The sequence below is a fragment of the Oncorhynchus mykiss genome, chromosome 2 (genome assembly GCF_013265735.2).
Source record: "Oncorhynchus mykiss isolate Arlee chromosome 2, USDA_OmykA_1.1, whole genome shotgun sequence".
Classification (NCBI taxonomy): Eukaryota; Metazoa; Chordata; class Actinopteri; order Salmoniformes; family Salmonidae; genus Oncorhynchus; species Oncorhynchus mykiss.
The window spans coordinates 61,042,361-61,062,284 of record NC_048566.1 but is presented as its reverse complement, the minus strand read 5'-3'; the positions used below and the strand labels follow the sequence as shown (position 1 = coordinate 61,062,284).

Here is a 19,924-nt window from a genome sequence, read left to right as displayed (position 1 = left end):
AGTATGTCTGATGTTTTGCATCGTATATTGGATGTTTTGCATAGTATGTCTGATGTTTTTCATAGTATATTGGATGTTATGCATAGTATGTTAAATGTTTTGCATAGTCTGTCTGATATTTTTCATAGTATGTCTGATGTTTTTCATAGTATATTGGATGTTTTGCATAGTATGTCTGATGTTTTTCATAGTATATTGGATGTCATGCATAGTATGTTAGATGTTTTGCATAGTATGCCTGATGTTTTGCATAGTATATTGGATGTTATGCATAGTATGTTAGATGTTTTGCATAGTATGTCAGATGTTTTGCATAGTATGTCTGATGTTTTACATATTATGCCTGATTTTATACATAGTATGCCTGATGTTTTACATATTATATCAGATGTCTTGCATAGTATATCAGATGTTTTGTCTATATCATGTCTCTATTTTTGTTGTGGATCTTTTTTTGACACAGTGAAATATTTATAGCTAATACACATTTCTGTGAATTAATGACTATAAAGTACTATCTAATTGAATCCAAACTAATCATTGTCAACTAGTAACAATTGACCCTAATGTTCATAATGGCACACACATGCAGGCAGGTAGCCACGATGCACACAAAACCACACACAGTCTGGTCACTCTACTAAAAATAGGGGTCATATCCGAAACCGCAGCTCATCTGCAGTCTGGGGAACTGAGGAGTACCACCCACACACACTAACTGACTGATGCCGCGTGGTGCCAGGACAACAACCTCTCCCTCAACGTGATCAAGACAAAGGAGATGATTGTGGACTACAGGAAAAAGAGGACAGAGCACGCCCCCATTCTCACCGATGGGGCTGCAGTGGAGCAGGTTGAGAGCTTCAAGTTCCTTGGTGTCCACATCACCAACAAACTAACATGGTCAAAACACACCAAGACAGTCGTGAAGAGGGCACGACAATGCCTTTTCCCCCTCAGGAGACTGAAAAGATTTGGCATGGGTCCTCAGATCCTCAAAAGGTTCTACAGCTGCACCATCGAGAGCATCCTGACTGGTTGCATCACTGACTGGTATGGCATCAGCTTGGCCTCCGACCGCAAGGCACTACAGAGGGTAGTGCGAACGGCCAAGTACATCACTGGGGCCAAGCTTCCTGCCATCCAGAAACTCTATACCAGGCGGTGTCAGAGGAAGGCTCTAAAAATTGTCAAAGACTCCAGCCATAGACTGTTCTCTCTGCTACCACATGGCAAGTGGTACCAGAGCACCAAGTCTAGGTCCAAGAGGCTTCTAAACAGCTTCTACTCCCAAGCCATAAGACTCCTGAACATCTAGTCAAATAGCTACCTGGACTATTTGCATTGCCCCCTCGCTCCTCCCCTCCCCTCTCCACACCACTGCCACTCTGTTGTCATCTATGCACGGTCACTTTGATAACTCTACCTACATGTACATACTACCTGAACCTGCTGGTGCCCCCACACATTGACTCTGTACCGGCACCCCACTTGTATATATTGTTATTTTTTGCTGCTGCTCTTTAATTACTTGTTACTTTTATCTCTTATTCTTATCCATATTTTTTTGAAACTGCACTGTTGGTTAGGGGCTCGTAAGTAAGCATTTCACTGTAAGGTCTACTACACCTGTTGTATTCGGCGCATGTAACTAATAACATTTGATTTGATCTGATTTGATTTTGACAAGGTGACATGCATCACCAATAGTATGGGATGATAGGTTGATGACAGAGATACACCTTTAAACCCCCTCTTGGAGTAGAGTAACTTGGTGGTGACATCTTATTGGACAGAATAGAGGAAATGCCAATCAGAAGACCTACTGTATACCTACCTCCCTGTCAGACATTGCCTACCTTTCTTGAGAGACCAATGACACAGCAGAATGAGTCATCTCATAATGACATGATCATTGTCAGTAGCAGGAGGAATTCCTGACTGCCTTGCATTAGCCACTGGTGCAGCAGTGGTGCTTTTATTGTTTTGCTGCTTTGCTGCAGTCACACACACACACACACACACACACACACACACACACACACACACACACACACACAACGACCTTCACTGTAGGCATTTTGGGACAGACCCCGACACAGCTCAGGGTACAGCCTTTACAAGAACCTATAGAGACACTCATCTTCTGTGAGGTACTGAGCTATATCAGCTGATTCCACCCGCCCTCTCTGCCTCTCTCTCTTTCTCTCTCTGTCGCCCCCCCCCCCCCCCCCCCCCCATCTCACTCCCTCTCCTTTTTCATTCAGCTGTAACACACTGTACTATTTTTTACTATTTTGGCCAAACCAGGCGTAATGCATACACACACACACGCACGTACACATGCACACACACAAACAGACAAACACTCAGACACACCCACATGGCACGCATATATATGCCATAGAAACTGCACAGCACTCTCCTCCAGGATCATATAAAGACGTGGTGTATCCTGCAAGAGCGACAGTGCGTTAGCTCTCTCGCACACACACACACACACACACACATACACACTGAGCTAGACTGAACCTCTGGACAGTAGTGCACTCAGACTACAAGGAAAAGCAGAGTTGGAAAGAGGACCCGAGAGGAGAGGAGAGAGGAGAGGAGAGGGAGAGCCACTGCTCTGAGAGACAGAGGGAGAGAGAGAGAAAACAAAAGAGAAGACTGGAGCATGTGTTTCTCGACCAAGAACATCTCCCCTTGGGATCCCAACATCTGCATAAAGCAGGAGAAACAGCTGAACCGAACCACATGCAGCTAAAGGACCTTTCCCCAAGCTCCTCAGTTAGCAGCATTATCAGATGAAGCATATTATTTTTTCCCACACGGGGAGGATAAAAGACACTACTGTAGCACTTTTCTTGTAGAATTATTGTAAGAGCTATAGCACTTTGGAGGCAGAAACAGATGGTGAGTACTGCGCTGCGCTGTGTCTGTGTGTGTGTGTGTGTGTGTGTGTGTGTGTGTGTGTGTGTGTGTGTGTGTGTGTGTGTGTGTGTGTGTGTGTGTGTGTGTGTGTGTGTGTGTAAAAGCATCTGTTGTTGGGAAGGTTTTCTCTTTCTTTAGGCTTCTGGTGAGAGAATATTACAACTACTAGGCTAACGCATCGAGTCTGTACGCAATAAGAACGTGGTTGTTACCAGAAAACAGGCTGACTGTTCTCCCCCCTCATTCCAGTGCAATTATCAGAGTAAACTAATCCATAAACTTGTGGGAGCAAAATGAAACCAAGGGGAATTGCCATTGACCAAGCTGCAGTAAAGGTATCATTGCAATGCAGGTAGTGTGCACTGGGATGAGAACCACTAACTTTAGGGCTTTATGAAAACGTGAAAGAAGACCGCGGGTATACAGCAGAGTACGTAGCTGAATAACCTTGTATATCAACTTTGCATGCATACTTCCAGTATCAGGAAGTTGGTAAGATAAATAACATAAATGGACATGTTCCATACAGCATGAGTTCACACTGTCTTGCCGTCTTTTATAAACTCCATAGCAGTGGTTCTCAAACCTCTCCTTGGGGAACCCCAGCCGCTCCGTGTATTTGAACTATTCCACAGCAACGCCTTGACTAGGTGAGTTCAGGTTGAGCTAGTTCAGGGCTACAACAACATTATGAAACGTCTGGGTGTCCCTGAGGAGAGGTTTGAGAACCACTGCTGTACAGTACATTGAGACAGCCGGTTTTGCGGTCTGACAACAACACAGCTTAGGACAAGAAATGACTTAGAACAAGGGACATGCGATACTGTAGATGTAGAGTTCAACACTGGGGACTATGTGTTGTTCTATGTGTTCTGTGTTCCACCACCCGCCAGACAGCCATCTGGAATCATAACTAGCATCTGTGCTGCAGTCTAAACCCTGCTGCCACGGAGGATTGAGACCACGGTCCTAATCTGGGGCAGGAATAACTCCACATTTACAACCCGTCAATGCGTTAGTCACATAAGTGGGAGGCGGACGGGAGGCCTAATCTGATGTGATCTGTGTGATGGTGCACTTGATGGGACAAGCTGTCAAACGCAGTTCGTAAACACCATCTCTTGTAATTAAACACTTGGTATAAATAATGTGTGATACTGTGATGCACTCACCCCTGAGCTGGAACCTTTGCATACACAAATCAGATATATTGGCTCCCTTGCACTTTATAATGGAGTGCAATGGAGCAAAATATGATGTTTTCTCTTCTTAAAGCTGGTTGAATGGCTTTTTGTACCCTGTAGAGACCTGCAACTTACCACAGGTGAGATCAATTACAGAGTAAACAAAATAACTTGCCTCCAACCAAATGAATGAGAATTCTGTATCATTTAGACCAAGATTATTTTGGGCATTTCATGTAAACAATCTCGATGTCAGTTTAGATGTTTTTCTACTTCTTCTTAGTCCCGTGTAGCTGTAAATCAAACGAATACACTTGTGAACTTGAATTTGAACACATTTTTTAAAGAAATAGTCAATTGTGCAAGAGTGCCAACACACCTAAACACATCTGTACAGATGACCATGTGTCCAAACACGAACACGTCTGTCTACCCTCCTTCTGTGGGCAAGTCTGTACTAAATTATTGATGCTAGCTTTTTGTTGTTGTGCCCCTCCCCCCACCACCCCAAAAGCTTCTCTCAGTGGCTGGTACTGTAATTCAATGAAAGGCAGCCCCCCACTGGAAAGGACTCCCAAGTGCTTCAATAACTTCAACTTCGCTACTGTACTGGACGTGCATGCTCCCCCCCCCCAAAATTAGGACAATCCATTGAGTGAGTGAGAACCCCAGTAGGGAAGTGAAAGCTGATTGAGGGACTGAATGAAAAGTGCTCTGATGTAGGATAGAGAGTGTGAGAGTCTGTGTGTTTGTGTGTGTGCGTGTGCGTGATACGTAAATGGCAGGGGTGTGGCCAGAGGCACCTTCTGTTCAAAACCATAACCACAGAAAATGTTAAATACATTTAATTATGTACCGCCCCTCAGTGTTCCTTCTTTTATACTTGTCCTTGGCTTAGGGCAGTGTGTGTGTGTGTGTGTGTGTGTGTGTGTGTGTGTGTGTGTGTGTGTGTGTGTGTGTGTGTGTGTGTGTGTGTGTGTGTGTGTGTGTGTGTGTGTGTGTGTGTGCCTTCAGAAAGTATTCAGACCCCTTGACTTTTCCACATTTTGTTACTTTACAGACTTATTCTAAAATTGTTTAAATACATTTAAAATCTGCATCAATCTACACACAATACCCTATAATAACAAAGAAAAAAAACGGTTTTAAAAAATCTAAAACAGAAATACCTTATTTACATTTGCTATGAGACTCGAAATTAAGCTCAGGTGCATCCTGTTTCCATTGATCATCCTTGAGATGTTTCTACAACTTGGGAGTCCACCTGTGGTAAATTCAATTGATTGGACAGGATTTGGAAAGGCACACACCTGTCTATATAAGGTCACACAGTTGGCAATGCAAGTCAGAGGAAAAACTAAGCCATGAGGTCAAAGGAATTGTCCGTAGAGCTCCGAGACAGGATTGTGTCGATGAAGGGTGCCCAAACATTTCTGCAGCATTGAAGATCCCCCATCATTCTTAAAAGGTAGAAGTTTGGAACCACCAAGACTACTAGAGCTGGCCGCCCGGCCAAACTGAGCAATCGGGGTAGAAGGGCATTGGTCAGGGAGGTGACCAAGAACCCGAAGGTTACTCTGACAGAGCGCCAGATTTCCACCGAGGAGAGGGGAGAACCTACCAGAAGGACAACAATCCCTGCAGCACTCCACCAATTATTATTTTTTGAATTTTAAATGTATTTAACTAGGCAAGTCAGTTAAGAACAAATTATTATTTTCAATGACAGCCTAGGAACAATGGGTTAACTGCCTTGTTCAGGGGCAGAACAACAGATTTTTACCTTGTCAGCTCAGGGATTCAATATTGCAACCTTTCGGTTACTAGTCAAACGCTCAAACCACTAGGCTACCTGTCACACCATTCAGGCCTTTATGGTAGAGTGGTCAGAAGGAAGCCACTCCTCAGTAAAAGGAACATGACAGCCCTCTTAGTGTTTGCCAAAAGGCAACTAAAAGAACCCAAGATTCTCTGGTCTGATGAAACCAAGATTTAACTTGGCGTCACATCTGGAGGAAACCTGGCACCATCCCTACAATGAAGCAGGGTGGTGGCAGCATCATGCTGTGGGGATGTTTTTCGGTGGCAGAGACTGGGAGACTAGTCAGGATCGAGAGAAAGATGAACGGAGCAAAGTACGGAGAGGTGTGTGTGCCTTTCCAAATCATGTCCAATCAATTGAATTTACCACAGGTGGACTCCAATCAAGTTGTAGAAATGTCTGAAGGATGATCAATGGAAACAGGATGCACCTGAGCTCAATTTTGAGTCTCATAGCAAAGGGACTGAGTACATATGTAAACAAGGCATGTCTGTTTATTATTTTTTTATTATACGTTTGCAAAAATGTCTAAGAACCTGTTTTCACTTTGTCATTATGGGGTATTGTGCATAGATTGAAAAGGGGAAAAAATGTAATAAATTTTAGAATAAGGCTGTAATGTAACCAAATGTGGAAAAAGTAAAGGGGTCTGAATACTTTCCGAATGCACTGTGATTCAGGAGTAACGTGCAAACAGAATAATATGCCCCACCATCATTGGACAGCTTTACAGAAAACCCTCAAATTGCTGAAATAAGTTCATTAAATAAATTCTGAGTCAAAAAAACTGATAACTAAAATAGCAGTGCAGATGGCACTCTTTTGCTATTTATTATAGGTTGTTTTGGGGTCACGTGTCACATGTGATGTGAAATGTTCCACGTCATATGTTTTCAGATTTCACGTTTTCACATGATTTACCATGTGAAATGTCATACGCAGTGTTCCAAAAACACGTTTTCACATGATTTACCATGTGAAATGTCACACGCAGTGTTCCAAAAACACATTTTCACATGATTTACCATGTGAAATGTCACACGCAGTGTTCCAAAAACACATTTTCACATGATTTACCATGTGAAATGTCACACGCAGTGTTCCAAAAACACGTTTTCACATGATTTACCATGTGAAATGTCATACGCAGTGTTCCAAAAACACGTTTTCACATGATTTACCATGTGAAATGTCACACGCAGTGTTCCAAAAACACGTTTTCACATGATTTACCATGTGAAATGTCACAAGCAGTGTTCCAAAAACACGTTTTCACATGATTTACCATGTGAAATGTTACACGCAGTGTTCCAAAAACACATTTTCACATGATTTACCATGTGAAATGTCATACGCAGTGTTCCAAAAACACGTTTTCACATGATTTACCATGTGAAATGTTACACGCAGTGTTCCAAAAACACATTTTCACATGATTTACCATGTGAAATGTCACAAGCAGTGTTCCAAAAACACGTTTTCACATGATTTACCATGTGAAATGTCACACGCAGTGTTCCAAAAACACATTTTCACATGATTTACCATGTGAAATGTCACACGCAGTGTTCCAAAAACACATTTTCACATGATTTACCATGTGAAATGTCACAAGCAGTGTTCCAAAAACACGTTTTCACATGATTTACCATGTGAAATGTCACACGCAGTGTTCCAAAAACACGTTTTCACATGATTTACCATGTGAAATGTCACACGCAGTGTTCCAAAAACACGTTTTCACATGATTTACCATGTGAAATGTCACACGCAGTGTTCCAAAAACACGTTTTCACATGATTTACCATGTGAAATGTCACACGCAGTGTTCCAAAAACACATTTTCACATGATTTACCATGTGAAATGTCATACGCAGTGTTCCAAAAACACGTTTTCACATGATTTACCATGTGAAATGTCACACGCAGTGTTCCAAAAACACGTTTTCACATGATTTACCATGTGAAATGTCACACGCAGTGTTCCAAAAACACATTTTCACATGATTTACCATGTGAAATGTCATACGCAGTGTTCCAAAAACACGTTTTCACATGATTTACCATGTGAAATGTCACACGCAGTGTTCCAAAAACACGTTTTCACATGATTTACCATGTGAAATGTCACACGCAGTGTTCCAAAAACACGTTTTCACATGATTTACCATGTGAAATGTCACACGCAGTGTTCCAAAAACACATTTTCACATGATTTACCATGTGAAATGTCACACGCAGTGTTCCAAAAACACATTTTCACATGATTTACCATGTGAAATGTTACACGCAGTGTTCCAAAAACACATTTTCACATGATTTACCATGTGAAATGTCACACGCAGTGTTCCAAAAACACATTTTCACATGATTTCATGTGAAATTTCACATTAAGTGTGAAATCATGTGATTTTTCACGTAAAATCATGCAGTTCAACATGCGATAACTTGAAACTACACTGTTAGCTATTGCTGCTAATTTTGTGGTCGATGTTGGGGTCTTAATACAGTCAATTTCTACAGTAATAAGATACTTTATCAGTGTTTTGATAAACAGTATATTTACTGCCAATCACAATGCACTTGTGTACTTTTTGGCAAGTCCTAAAAATTTACTTGGGGTGGCAGGGTAGTCTAGTGGTTAGAGTGTTGGACTAGTAACCGGAAGGTTGCAAGTTCAAATCCCCGAGCTGACGACAAATCTGTCGTTCTGCCCCTGAACAGGCAGTTAACCCACTAGGCCGTCATTGAAAATAAGAATTTGTTCTTAACTGACTTGCCTAGTTAAATAAAGGTAAAAAAAATAAAAAACTTGACATGCCTCACTTGCAACTAAAGTTGACAATTTGATGGAAATCCATTGAACATTCAATTTTTATTTTGTATATGAAAACTTAAGCGAAAAAGTACATCTTGTGTGCACTACAGCGCACAATGATTTTTATCCTCAACAAGTCAGGTTGGTGGAAACACAAACTTCATGCAGATAGAATATTCACATGAGAATCTGTCGCCAATTGGATGGAAAACTAGCTATTTATGCAATTTCAACGTTGTTTGAGTTGCTTTCTGTATCCCCAAATTTGCTTGACCTGATTTTTCACGGCTCAAAGCATCCACATTTCTTGACATAGGTGTCTCAAAGAGCTGTCAGTCAAGTTGAGTTAATGAATATAAGCTCCCCGCCCACTGAGCCTGTCTTTTCAACATTCGTGGCAGTTAGCATGAGAGAGAAATTATAACGAGTGATATCATAGTCACTCAAAAGCCTATTTTTACAAGGGAATCATAATAACTGTTCAGGACCTTTTAAGTTATTGGAAAATGCATAATTCTTTTACACATTTGCAGGACAGATAACGTCAAAGGAGGTACCCCATTTGAATTGGCATGACCATCAAACTGCTACAACATTTCCACTGACAGTTGGCACAAACACATAGATAGTTGACCACACCCACAGATGTGCTAATTACCCCACCTATCAAAAGTGCAGTGATGATCGTACCATATATTCAAAATATTGAATTGAAAAATGTTCCCATTATATCTACTTTTTGTACCCCAGGTAACAACACTGTAGTGTAACCTAACCATACCATTATGTTTTAATTGTGTCAATATACAGTACCAGTCAAAAGTTTGAACACCTACTCATTCAAGGGTTTTTCTTTGTTTTTAGTATTTTCTACATTGTAGAATAGTAGTGAAGACATCAAAACTATGAAATAACACATATGGGATCATGTAGTAACCAAAAACGCATTGAACAAATCAAAATATATTTTATATTTCAGATTATTCAAAGTAGCCACCCTTTGCCTTGGTGACAGCTTTGTACACTCTTGGCATTCTCTCAACTAGCTTCATGAGGTTGTCACCTGGAATGCATTTCAATTAACAGGTGTGCCTTGTTAAAAGTTGATTTGTGGAATTTCTTTCCTTAACGCATTTGAGCCAATCAGTTGTGTTGTGAAAAGTTAGGGATAGTATACAAAAGATATACCTATTTGTTAAAATACCAAGTCCATATTATGGCAAGAAAAGCTCAAATAAGCAAAGAGAAATGAAAGTCCATCATTACTTTAAGACATGAAGGTCAGTCAATCCGGAACATTTCAAGAACCTTGAAAGATTCTTCAAGTGCAGTCGCAAAAACCATCAAGCGTTATGATGAAGCTGGCTCTCATGAGGACCGCCACAGGAAATTAAGACCCAGAAGATAAAGTTCATTAGAGTTACCAGCTTCAGAAATTGTAGCCCATATAAATGCTTCACAGAGTTCAAGTAACAGACATCTCAACATCAACTGTTCAGAGGAGACTGAGTGAATAAGGCCTTTGTGGTCGAATTGCTGCAAATAAACCACTACTAATGAAAACCAATAAGAAGAAATTTGCTTGTGCCAAGAAACACGACTGGTGGAAATCTGTCCTTTGGTCTGATGAGTCCAAATTTGAGATTTTTGGTTCAGCCTGCCATGTCTTTGTGAGACGCAGATAGGTGAATGGATGATCTTCATGGAGCATGGAGGTGTGATGGTGTGGGGGTGCTTTGCTTGTGACACTGTTAATGATTTCTTTAGAATTCAAGGCACACATAACCAGCATGGCTACCACAGCATTCTGCATTGATACCCCATCCCATCTGGTTTGCGCTTCGTGGGAATATCCTTTGCTTTTCAACAGGACAATGACCCAACACACCTCCAGGCTGTGTAAGGGCTATTTGACCAAGAAGGAGAGTGATGGAGTGCTGCATCAGATGACCTGGCCTCTACAATCACCCAACCTCAACCCAATTGTGATGGTTTGGGATGCGTTGGACCACAAAGTGAAGGAAAAGCAGGCAACAAGTGCTCAGCACATGTGGGAACCCCTTCAAGGCTGTTGGAAAAGCATTCTAGGTGAAGCTGGTTGAGAGAATGCCAAGAGTGTGCCAAGCTGACATCAAGGCTACTTTGAAGAATCTAAAATTTATATTTATTTGGCTACTACATGATTCCATGTGTGCTATTTCATAGTTTTGATGTCTTTACTATTATTCTACAATGTCAAAAATAGTAAAAATAAAGAAAAACCCTGGAATGAGTACTGTAGGTGTGTCCAAAGTTTTGACTGGTACTGTATGTTCCAAGCAATTGGTATGAACCTGGTGGCACTGCAGACACGTCGATGCACTCCCAACCGACCGGTTGGAAGTTCAAAGCATTAATTTATGCTCTACATCAAGTGTCTTTGAGCACTGCTAGTTTTAAATTGTTGTTACGTTGATGGTGATTACGAGACCATTATTTACTTGATTCTGTGCAGCTTTTAGCGAAGTGCCGAAATACATTATTGCCAATAAGTCTGTGGCCATATCTCTTTCACACTCACATATTTGGTGATGTAGCTGCACTGTAAGCAGGACATTTCAGTTTGCTTGCAACTAAGAGGTTATGAATTGAAATCCCATTTAAGGCTAAGTCCCAATTTTGGTCACAGTACACGATTTTACAGTAATTGAAATCAGAATACATCAGAGCAATCTTGAGGGAATACTATTTGAGTCAGCAAAGGATATTCATATGATAGGTGAGATATACAAAACCTTGCAGAGAGGCTGTCCAACTGACAATCTCTTTGAAAAAAATATAAACTATCAGAACCAAAATTTTACAATAAGTGACATTGGCACAAGATGGAGGGAATGTTGCAACGTAACTAATGAAAATGTATGCTTAATCCAGTATAAACTAATGTATAGAATGTATTACACAAGAGGCAAACTTGACAAATTCTACAGCACAACGGCAGGGTCATGTCTTAAGTGTAAAACTAACATTGACTCAAATATCCATGCCTTCTGGGAATGCTATGAAATCCAAAAGTTATGAGCGGAGTTAGAAAGTTGGCTGTCAGAAGTATTACAATGTAAATGTACTTTTAATCTGTCTGTCTGCATATTTCAAATTTGATTTGTCACAGGTGTAGACCCTACAGTGAAATGCTTACTTACAAGCCCTTAACCAACAATGCTTTATTAAGAAGTTAAGAAAAAAAAGTGTTAAGTAAAAAATAATAAAAAATTATTAAAGGGCAGCAGTAAAATAACAATAGCGAGGCTAAATACAGGAAGTACCGGTACAGAGTCAATGTGCGGGGGCACCGGTTAGACGAGGTAATATGTACATGTAGGTAGAGTTAAAGTGACTATGCATAGATAATAAACAGAGAGTAGCAGCAGCTTAAAAGAGGGGTCTGGGAAGCCCTTTGATTAGCTGTTCAGGCTAATCTGGGGGTAGAAGCTGCTATGAAGCCTTTTGGACTTAGACTTGGTGCTCTGGTACCTCTTGCTGTGTGGTAGCAGAGAGAACAGTCTATGACTAGGGTGGCTGGAGTCTTTGACCATTTTTAGGGCCTTCCTCTGACACCGCCTGGTATAGAGGTCCTGGATGGCAGGAAGCTTGGCCCCAGTGATGTACTGGGCCATACGCACTACCCTCTGTAGTGCCTTGCAGTCGGAGGCTGAGCAGTTTCCATACCAGGTGGTGATGCAACCAGTCAACCATTGATGCTCTCAATGGTGCAGCTGTAGAACCTTTTGAGTCTCCTGAGGGGGAATAGGCTTTGTCGTGCCCTCTCCATGACTGTCTTAGTGTGTTTGGACTATGAAAGTTGGGTGATATGCACACCAAGGAACTTGAAGCCTTCAACCTGCTCCACTGCAGCCCGTCGGTGAGAATGGGGGCGTGCTCGGTCTTCCGTTTGCTGTAGGCCACAATCATCTCCTTTTGTGTTGATCACGTTGAGGGAGAGGTTGTTGTCCTGGCACCACGCGGACAGGTCTCTGATGAAAGCGCTCAAAACACCTTTTATCAGATCTTCCCATTTCATCTCCATCTGCTATCACCTCCTTGATGCTGGACCTCTGGCAGAGAGGTCAGGGTAATCTTCTCAAGGCCCCAGCACTAATCGAGGAATGAGGATTACCTCATCTTCTTAAGAATGGTTAAGCTGCACTCAAACAATGCTGGGTTGTTTGGTTCATTGGGTCACTTAGTCAGGGTTTTTTTCTTTAAAAACTGCTGTGTTATTGATGCTGGGTAAGGGTTTATTGGTGATGGGTTATTGAGATATGACTCACTGGGTCAGATCGAATGATTGGAGGCATGGCTTAGTATGGGTGTGGCTTTCAGATAGTTGTTTTTAGTCATCCATAAGAGTAAAAGTCATTCCTGTTCATCTGTTTTGTTGTATAATTAATACATGGCAAAGTTGAACATTGACATGTTTGTAGTTTAAATAAAGCTTATAGAAGTGTTTGAGTTCCTTATTTGCCTTATATAAACTTAACATGATGAACAGGAATGTCATTTACTCTCACTGGTGGCCAATTAGATCTAGCTGATAGCCACACCCTGAATACTCCACACCTCCTGAAAATAACCAAAGGATTATGTAAAAAAATGACCCAGCTGCTAGGTCAAACCAGTCTGAGAGGACAAAATGCCCAACTAATGGTTAAATTAACCCATGTTTGGGTAAGCCTCAAAGTGAACTGAGTATACACTCAACCCAACAGAACACTGAATGTGTTCTGTCCAATATTTACTAGCGCCGGGTTACCAACGAACCCAAATAGTTTTTAACACAGCATTTTTTTTTTGAGTGTGGTGTTGCTGCACTGGTGACAGCTCCAGTCAGTGACAGAACGCTGTGGTTCATCTGACTCCAGATCAGATGTACTCATCATGCTCTGATTAAACAGGACACGATGTGCGATGTGCGATGCGCACACCTCACATGTCAAACAGCAAAACACCCAACGAAGATACGCTAATATAACCAAGTGCACCTAAAACTGGGAAACAGAAGCAAGAACACTTCATATCAAAATTTGAGGAACAGAAGCAACTACACATCCTACTGAAAATTGAGAAACAGAACCAAATGCACCCAATTCTGAGAAATACAACCAAGCACACCCAATACTGAGACACGAAGATGTAACCAAGCACACCCAATACTCAGGCGTCAAACTTCACAAAACCAAACAATACTGTAAGTGCCCTCAATGCCTCCCAACTCTACCTACAGTTGAATACAGGAAATCATGTTGTATAACCCTAGTGAGAGTACAGCGTATGAGAATGTAAGAGGAAAGGAAGAGGAGGAGAGCCTTTGTGGAGGGATGACAAAAGAAGGACCTTGAGGCTCCTCTAAACTGGTTCTACTAAGTGGCAGCAGAGGCACGCATGATGGAGCTACATCATTTCTCTCTAATCATGAAATTTAGGACACATTTCTCTCTTTCTCTCTCTCTCTCTCTCTCCTGTGTGATTGTCTGCAGGTGAAAGATGAGGGTTGTCTGTGTTCAGTAGAAAGTTAACTTTGACTTCATCTCCGTACAGTATTTGCATTTCCTTAGTATCAAGCTCTTTTTTGACTGAACCCCCCCCCCCCCCCCCCCCCCCCCCCCGCTTGAAATACCAGAGAAGTAAAATGGAATCAAAAGTGATAAAAAGGGAAACAAAGTCTTCAACAGTCAGAGGGATAAGAGGGTGAAGTATAGAATGATGTTGTTCCAAATCAGATGGAAGAGATTGTTGTCCTTCCTAATCTGTACATGTGGCATATTATCATATTCATTATTATATAAGAAGAGAGTTCAACTGCCAACAATCTCTCTCCTACACATCCAAATACGCAATGTGTATTGCTCATCTGATGACTCCTTTTCTCTCGTTCTCATTCTCCCGCTCTCTTTCGTTTTTTTCAGTCTTTCTTACTGTTTTTCATTTACCAGGGTTCTGCATAGCTGGTGGGTGGCACAAGGACGACACCTACTGCCAGTGCCAGTCTATGGTGGCACCAGAGTGGGCAGAGCAGACATGCAGCCCCTTGACAGGACCCACCCGGAGAGCCTGGGTGAGTGACTACCGCAGGGGGCTGATTGACAGGCAGAAGTGTTTAGTTACTCGTCTTTTAAATTGATTTCACAATTTCCTGTACGTAGATTTGACTTGGCATCCAACGAATTCTGGGGGTTGACTTAGATTACTCAGACATTTGGCGAAAATCTTGCACTGGTCATGTCATTGAAATGTGTAATTCAATTTCTCTCCTTTTAAATCTCTCCTCTCCTCCCTCCCGAGTCTATGCAGCCCTGCCCAGTCTACTGCTGGTACTGCTCGGTCTGCTAGAGGCGGCTAGCGGTTGTCCCACCTTGTGCATCTGCAAAAGCAATGGCACAGACTGTACAGGCCTAGCTCTGCTCTCCCTAACCACCGTCCTGCCCCTGCTGCCCCAGGACACCCGCACCCTCCGCCTGCCCCACAACAACCTCTCCTCCCTAGGCGACAGGGACCTGTCCAACCTCAGCGCTCTGGAGCTCCTGGACCTCTCCGACAACCACCTCTTCAGCCTGCAGCCAGGGGCATTATCTGGACTCAGTAGCCTCCAGTGGCTCAACCTCTCTGGTAACAATCTGGGTGACTGCCCCCTTCCTACCTCTCTTGACCCCAGTAACCAGACGGAGGTGACACAGAGTAACAGGAGTTGCTGGGGGCTGAGCCGAGAGCTGTTCCAGGGTCTGTGGACACTGAAAGGGCTGGACTTGTCGCTGAACGGCCTGGTTGTTCTGCCCATGGGCCTGCTGGACGAGCTCCAGGGCCTGGCCTGGCTGTCTCTGGCTGGAAACAAGCTGCAGAGCTTGGACAGAGCCACCTTCCAGCCCCTGGGCAGCCTGTTGAGCCTCCAACTGGCAGGGAACCCATGGGAGTGTGACTGCAACCTGAGGGACTTCAAGCACTGGATGGAGTGGATGCTGTACAGACGTGAGTGCTATGTTGTGTATTGAAAGGCTTTAAGGTTACAATGTTTCAAGTACAGCCAAGTCATTTCGCCTTCGTTCCATGTCATGTACTAGTCTGATACTGTATCAAGTATGTAAATGAGATTGATTAGCTATTGATTGTGTTAATGATCCACTGCATGACTCTCTGTGTCTCAGATGGGCAGGTGGATGCTGTGAAGTGCAACCTCCCCAAAGAGCTGAGGGGGCAGGACATCCGCAGCATCCCCATAGAGATGTTCAACTACTGCCTGCAGCTGGACAACCAGGACAGTGTCCCTGGCTACAACGGGCCCAGAGGAGGAAGCCCACCCTGCGTCGGTCGGATTAACGGACCCATGAACGGGCCCCAGGTTAACCAAGAAGAATGTGTGCGCCAGCGCTACCGGCCCGTTAGCGTGCGCAGGGCCTGGGGGACTCAGATCGTGGCGGCGTGTGTGTGCGGCGTGGTGTGCGTGTTGATGGTGGTGGCGGCCACCTACGGCTGTATCTACGCCTCTCTCATGGCCAAGTACCAGAGGGAGCTGAAGAACAGAGGGCAGCCGCTGATGGCGGGGGAGGGAGGGGGGGAGACAGATGCTGAGGACGGAGCCTGTATGTCCTCCCCAACGTCACCAGATGAGCCAGAGCTAAAGGAGTCCAGCCCGATAGTCCACGGATACAGAATAACGGGCTTTTGACCATTGTTTTTCTGACTGGCTGAAACTCCTGTTACAAGCATTCAGTGGACTGAACTGCATGTCGTACTCCTCTGTTAGGGCATTCTAGGTGAGGGAATGTACGGAGCTGAGAAAGAATATCCCTGCTGCACATTGCTGGTGGTGGAGTCATACAGACATGATCATACAGGTGATCGTATAGAGTAAAAACTGGAATCCTGCTTTGCTTCAAGACGTGTGGATGCTCTGTGGTTTGTTCTGCCCTGTGACTCTTTAGTCAGCTCTCCAACTGTGTGTTCATGATTTTGGCACCTCTGCACCTTGGTTAAAGAGACGTTCCTCGAAATTGTCTTTGGAATTGTTATTATTCTTTGATCCCACCGTTGTCAAAGTTATTTGTGTTTGAAGCAAAACATGTCAACAGATCATAGATTAAGTCAACATGTTGAATATCCCTGTCCAATATCCCTGTGTTGTAACTGCTCCGAATGTTTCGCTACAATAAGCCCAGGTAAACAATCCCAGTAGTGGTTGTCGCTCAATTAGTTGGATGAGAGAAAACCAAAAAATAGTTGAAATGAATGTACTGAGAAATTAATGTTAAAGCAGTCTTTCTTGTGTATTAGATCTGTGCTCATGTGTAGTTGCTTAATTTAATATTCCAAATCATATCTATGCAGAGGTAGCCTGCTTTCAATGTTCCAAAGCCATACAATACAACAGCACGCTACTGACCTCTAGAGGATGTTATGATAACAGCAGCTGAAGAGAATCAGTTCCATGGATAGCAGCCATATTCATTACAAAAGGAATCTAGTTGCCAGCTATTTCCATTCAACCATTTAGAACTGTCAAAGAGATCATCAACACTGCCCTAAAACAGGTGTGTATATATATACAACTATCTCCTTATTTAGTTAACCCTTATTTTTGTCTCTATGTTAAAGCTGAAATCTGCGTAAGGTAAAACCCAGGTGTTATTGTTTTTGTTTTGTTCAGGAAATGGAGTAGAGGAGCATCCAGCATCATGGTAAAATAAAATGGTAATACGTACTCTACTGTTCTATCGCATGTGCAATGATGTCTGAGGGGGGGGAAAAACTGTGTGGTTGTTTGAAGTAACGTTTTTGTTTTGGAAGTAGCAGTTTCACCGCTACGGATTCCAGCTTTAAGGGCCACAGCTTTAAGGGCCACAGCTTTAAGGGCCACACACACCCTATGCAAACAGAGCAACGGCGCGTCGTATACAGTCCCTTCCAAAATTTGAGCCACACAAAAGAACATAGAACTACGTAGAAAACAACGCTCCATCGCTGCGTTTGCATAGTTTACGTAAAGTGTGTAGGGGCCTTTAAGCACATTCAGTATCTGCTCTTCAGGTTTGCTCCAGAAGACGAAGTGAGAAATGTGATATTCTGTTCATCACGCCGATGAAAATAAAGCATTTATTTATCTATGCTGCCCGTCACAATTTATTCCTGGCTGAATTTTTCATTCTAGCTATATTTATGAGACAGGACTTGAAAAAAAGCCTTTGAAGATGTGAAAAACATCACAGTTGTCACAGGAACACACACTCAACAGTAACCATGGTCTTTTGGGGACAAGACAAATGGAGTGCTTCCCTCTCCACAAAAGAATGTGTGTCAAACATTTAGCAGTAGCACCCCAGAGACTACTACTTCCAGTATGAACACTTCTATGTGTATTGAACACTCCAGTACACATAGAAGCCACAAGATGCATCAACGCCTCCAGCAGTTGTGAAAAGGAGCCAGACATTTCAGAGAGAGTAAAAGACAGCAGAAGCTTACCTCCAGCCATGGCTGTCTTGCCTCCCGATGATACAGTCACAGCTGTGACAGCTATGACATACTTCGACGCCCCTGTCACAACAGAATCAACCATCAGTCTCACACCACCTCTGCAGTGGCATATTGCAGTTTCGCGGACCCCCCAGGTCTGAGAAACCCCCCTCCAACCCAGCTAGCTTCCTACAATTGTACACATTTTGCCATGGGGCAAATAGAAAAATGTGGCGTTTTACAGTTAAAATCATGCTATTCTACACATTTTGCATTGAGGCTGTACATTTTGCATTTTTAAAGCTAATTTCCTGCTATTCTACCATTTTTCCATGAGGCTGAGAGAACATTTAGCAGTTTTACAGTTAATTTCCTGCAATTCTTTTAAAAATGTTTTTACACGGCTTATGACATGTTCATATCCTATCAGGGGAAGTTGGGAGGGGAACCATAGAGATTCTATTAAATCACTAGAGGGACTATGTCATAAACCCTTGAAGTTCCAGAAGGGGTGGGAAATGGCAGCCATTTTGGTCAGGGAGAAATTCAAACCAGTCTAATGAGAATGAATGGCAGTAGAGGCATAGTCTTGAATTTACTTATGCAAGAGCCTGTGGGCCTGTGGTACGCAAGTTAACCTCTGACTTATTGTATGTCTGTATATTAGAGTTAGGGTCAATTAAGCTAAAATTCCTGCCAGTTTGGGTTTGATTATGACATTTCTCAATAGTGATTCCACTCAATTCCTAAATTGACTGGGTAGAAGACAGAATTCACTAGACTGGTGCCAGGTCGGCTTACCAACACCTATGGCCATTGTCACGACAAGTGTTGCTAAGACAGCACAAACAGATGTGTGACCAGGCTAGGAATTGAACTCAACCATGGATCACATGGTAGGCCTACAGTACCTGTCTTGTCTTTGTTGTCGTTGTCCTCCACCGGCATGTAGTAGAGGAATCTTCCGGGAGGGTTCTCCATGGCCAGACGGTACCACAGGGGGAAGTGGTCCATGGTGAACAGGTTGTCCTTATCCGCTGGAGTCAGGAACTTCCTTTGGAGCAGGAAGTTAAGAGAGATCAAATTCCTCGTTTGTATTCATTAGTGCACAATGTAGCAAAACGTTTTGCAACGCAAAAAAAACATTGTTTCTTATTGGGCAAGTTCAGGTAGTGCCTTCCTGTTTCTTTAATTTGGTGCCAATGAATACTTCTGTGCTCAAAGGACATAGTGAACGTATAATATAATGTAGGGCTAATGTAGGTTGTTTGACTCACTTGGCGACCCTGGTCTCCATGCCGGTGTATCTGGTCAGCCGGATGATGCCAGAGCGAGTTCCCAGGAAGGCTGTCTCCACACCCGCCTCCGTCCTGAACATACACAAATACACAGATGGGTCTTTAATGCACTTGAACACACATGCGCACACATTTGCACATACTCATGCTCACACGCAAACACACAACACACACACAAACAAGCACTAGCTAACATTAAATGACATTTGTGAAAATAATAATTTTGTAGTCTTACCCAGATGCATTGAGCATTATTGCCTGCCAGTAGGCTTCTAAGGGGGCTGTCACCACAGCATCAAACAGGGTCTGCTGCAGCAGCACATCGTCACCTGGAAGTCACAGACACTCAGTCAACATCAAACCGGACATCTGCCTGATATCATA

At 42.9% G+C, this 19,924-nt stretch overlaps 2 protein-coding genes across 3 annotated transcripts in view; one reads left to right on the top strand and one right to left on the bottom strand.

The window, feature by feature from the left end:
• LOC110493150 (voltage-dependent calcium channel subunit alpha-2/delta-4) overlaps positions 1 to 19,924 on the bottom strand; it is a 91,844-nt gene that overhangs the window by 29,136 nt on the left and 42,784 nt on the right. For both annotated transcript variants that reach the window (XM_021567396.2, XM_036952286.1), the window contains exons 21-24: positions 19,776 to 19,869; positions 19,520 to 19,612; positions 19,154 to 19,296; positions 18,252 to 18,323 (exon numbers count right to left, since the gene is read on the bottom strand). In XM_021567396.2, coding sequence (XP_021423071.2) covers positions 18,252 to 18,323; positions 19,154 to 19,296; positions 19,520 to 19,612; positions 19,776 to 19,869 — 402 coding nt within the window. The remainder of the gene's footprint in view (positions 1 to 18,251; positions 18,324 to 19,153; positions 19,297 to 19,519; positions 19,613 to 19,775; positions 19,870 to 19,924) is intronic.
• Positions 2,312 to 18,032, top strand: LOC110493151 (leucine-rich repeat and transmembrane domain-containing protein 2). The gene is made up of 3 exons (XM_036952293.1): positions 2,312 to 2,916; positions 14,732 to 15,761; positions 15,938 to 18,032. The coding sequence occupies exons 2-3, from the start codon at positions 15,029 to 15,031 to the stop codon at positions 16,456 to 16,458; spliced, it is 1,254 nt and encodes a 417-aa protein (XP_036808188.1). The 5' UTR covers positions 2,312 to 2,916; positions 14,732 to 15,028; the 3' UTR covers positions 16,459 to 18,032.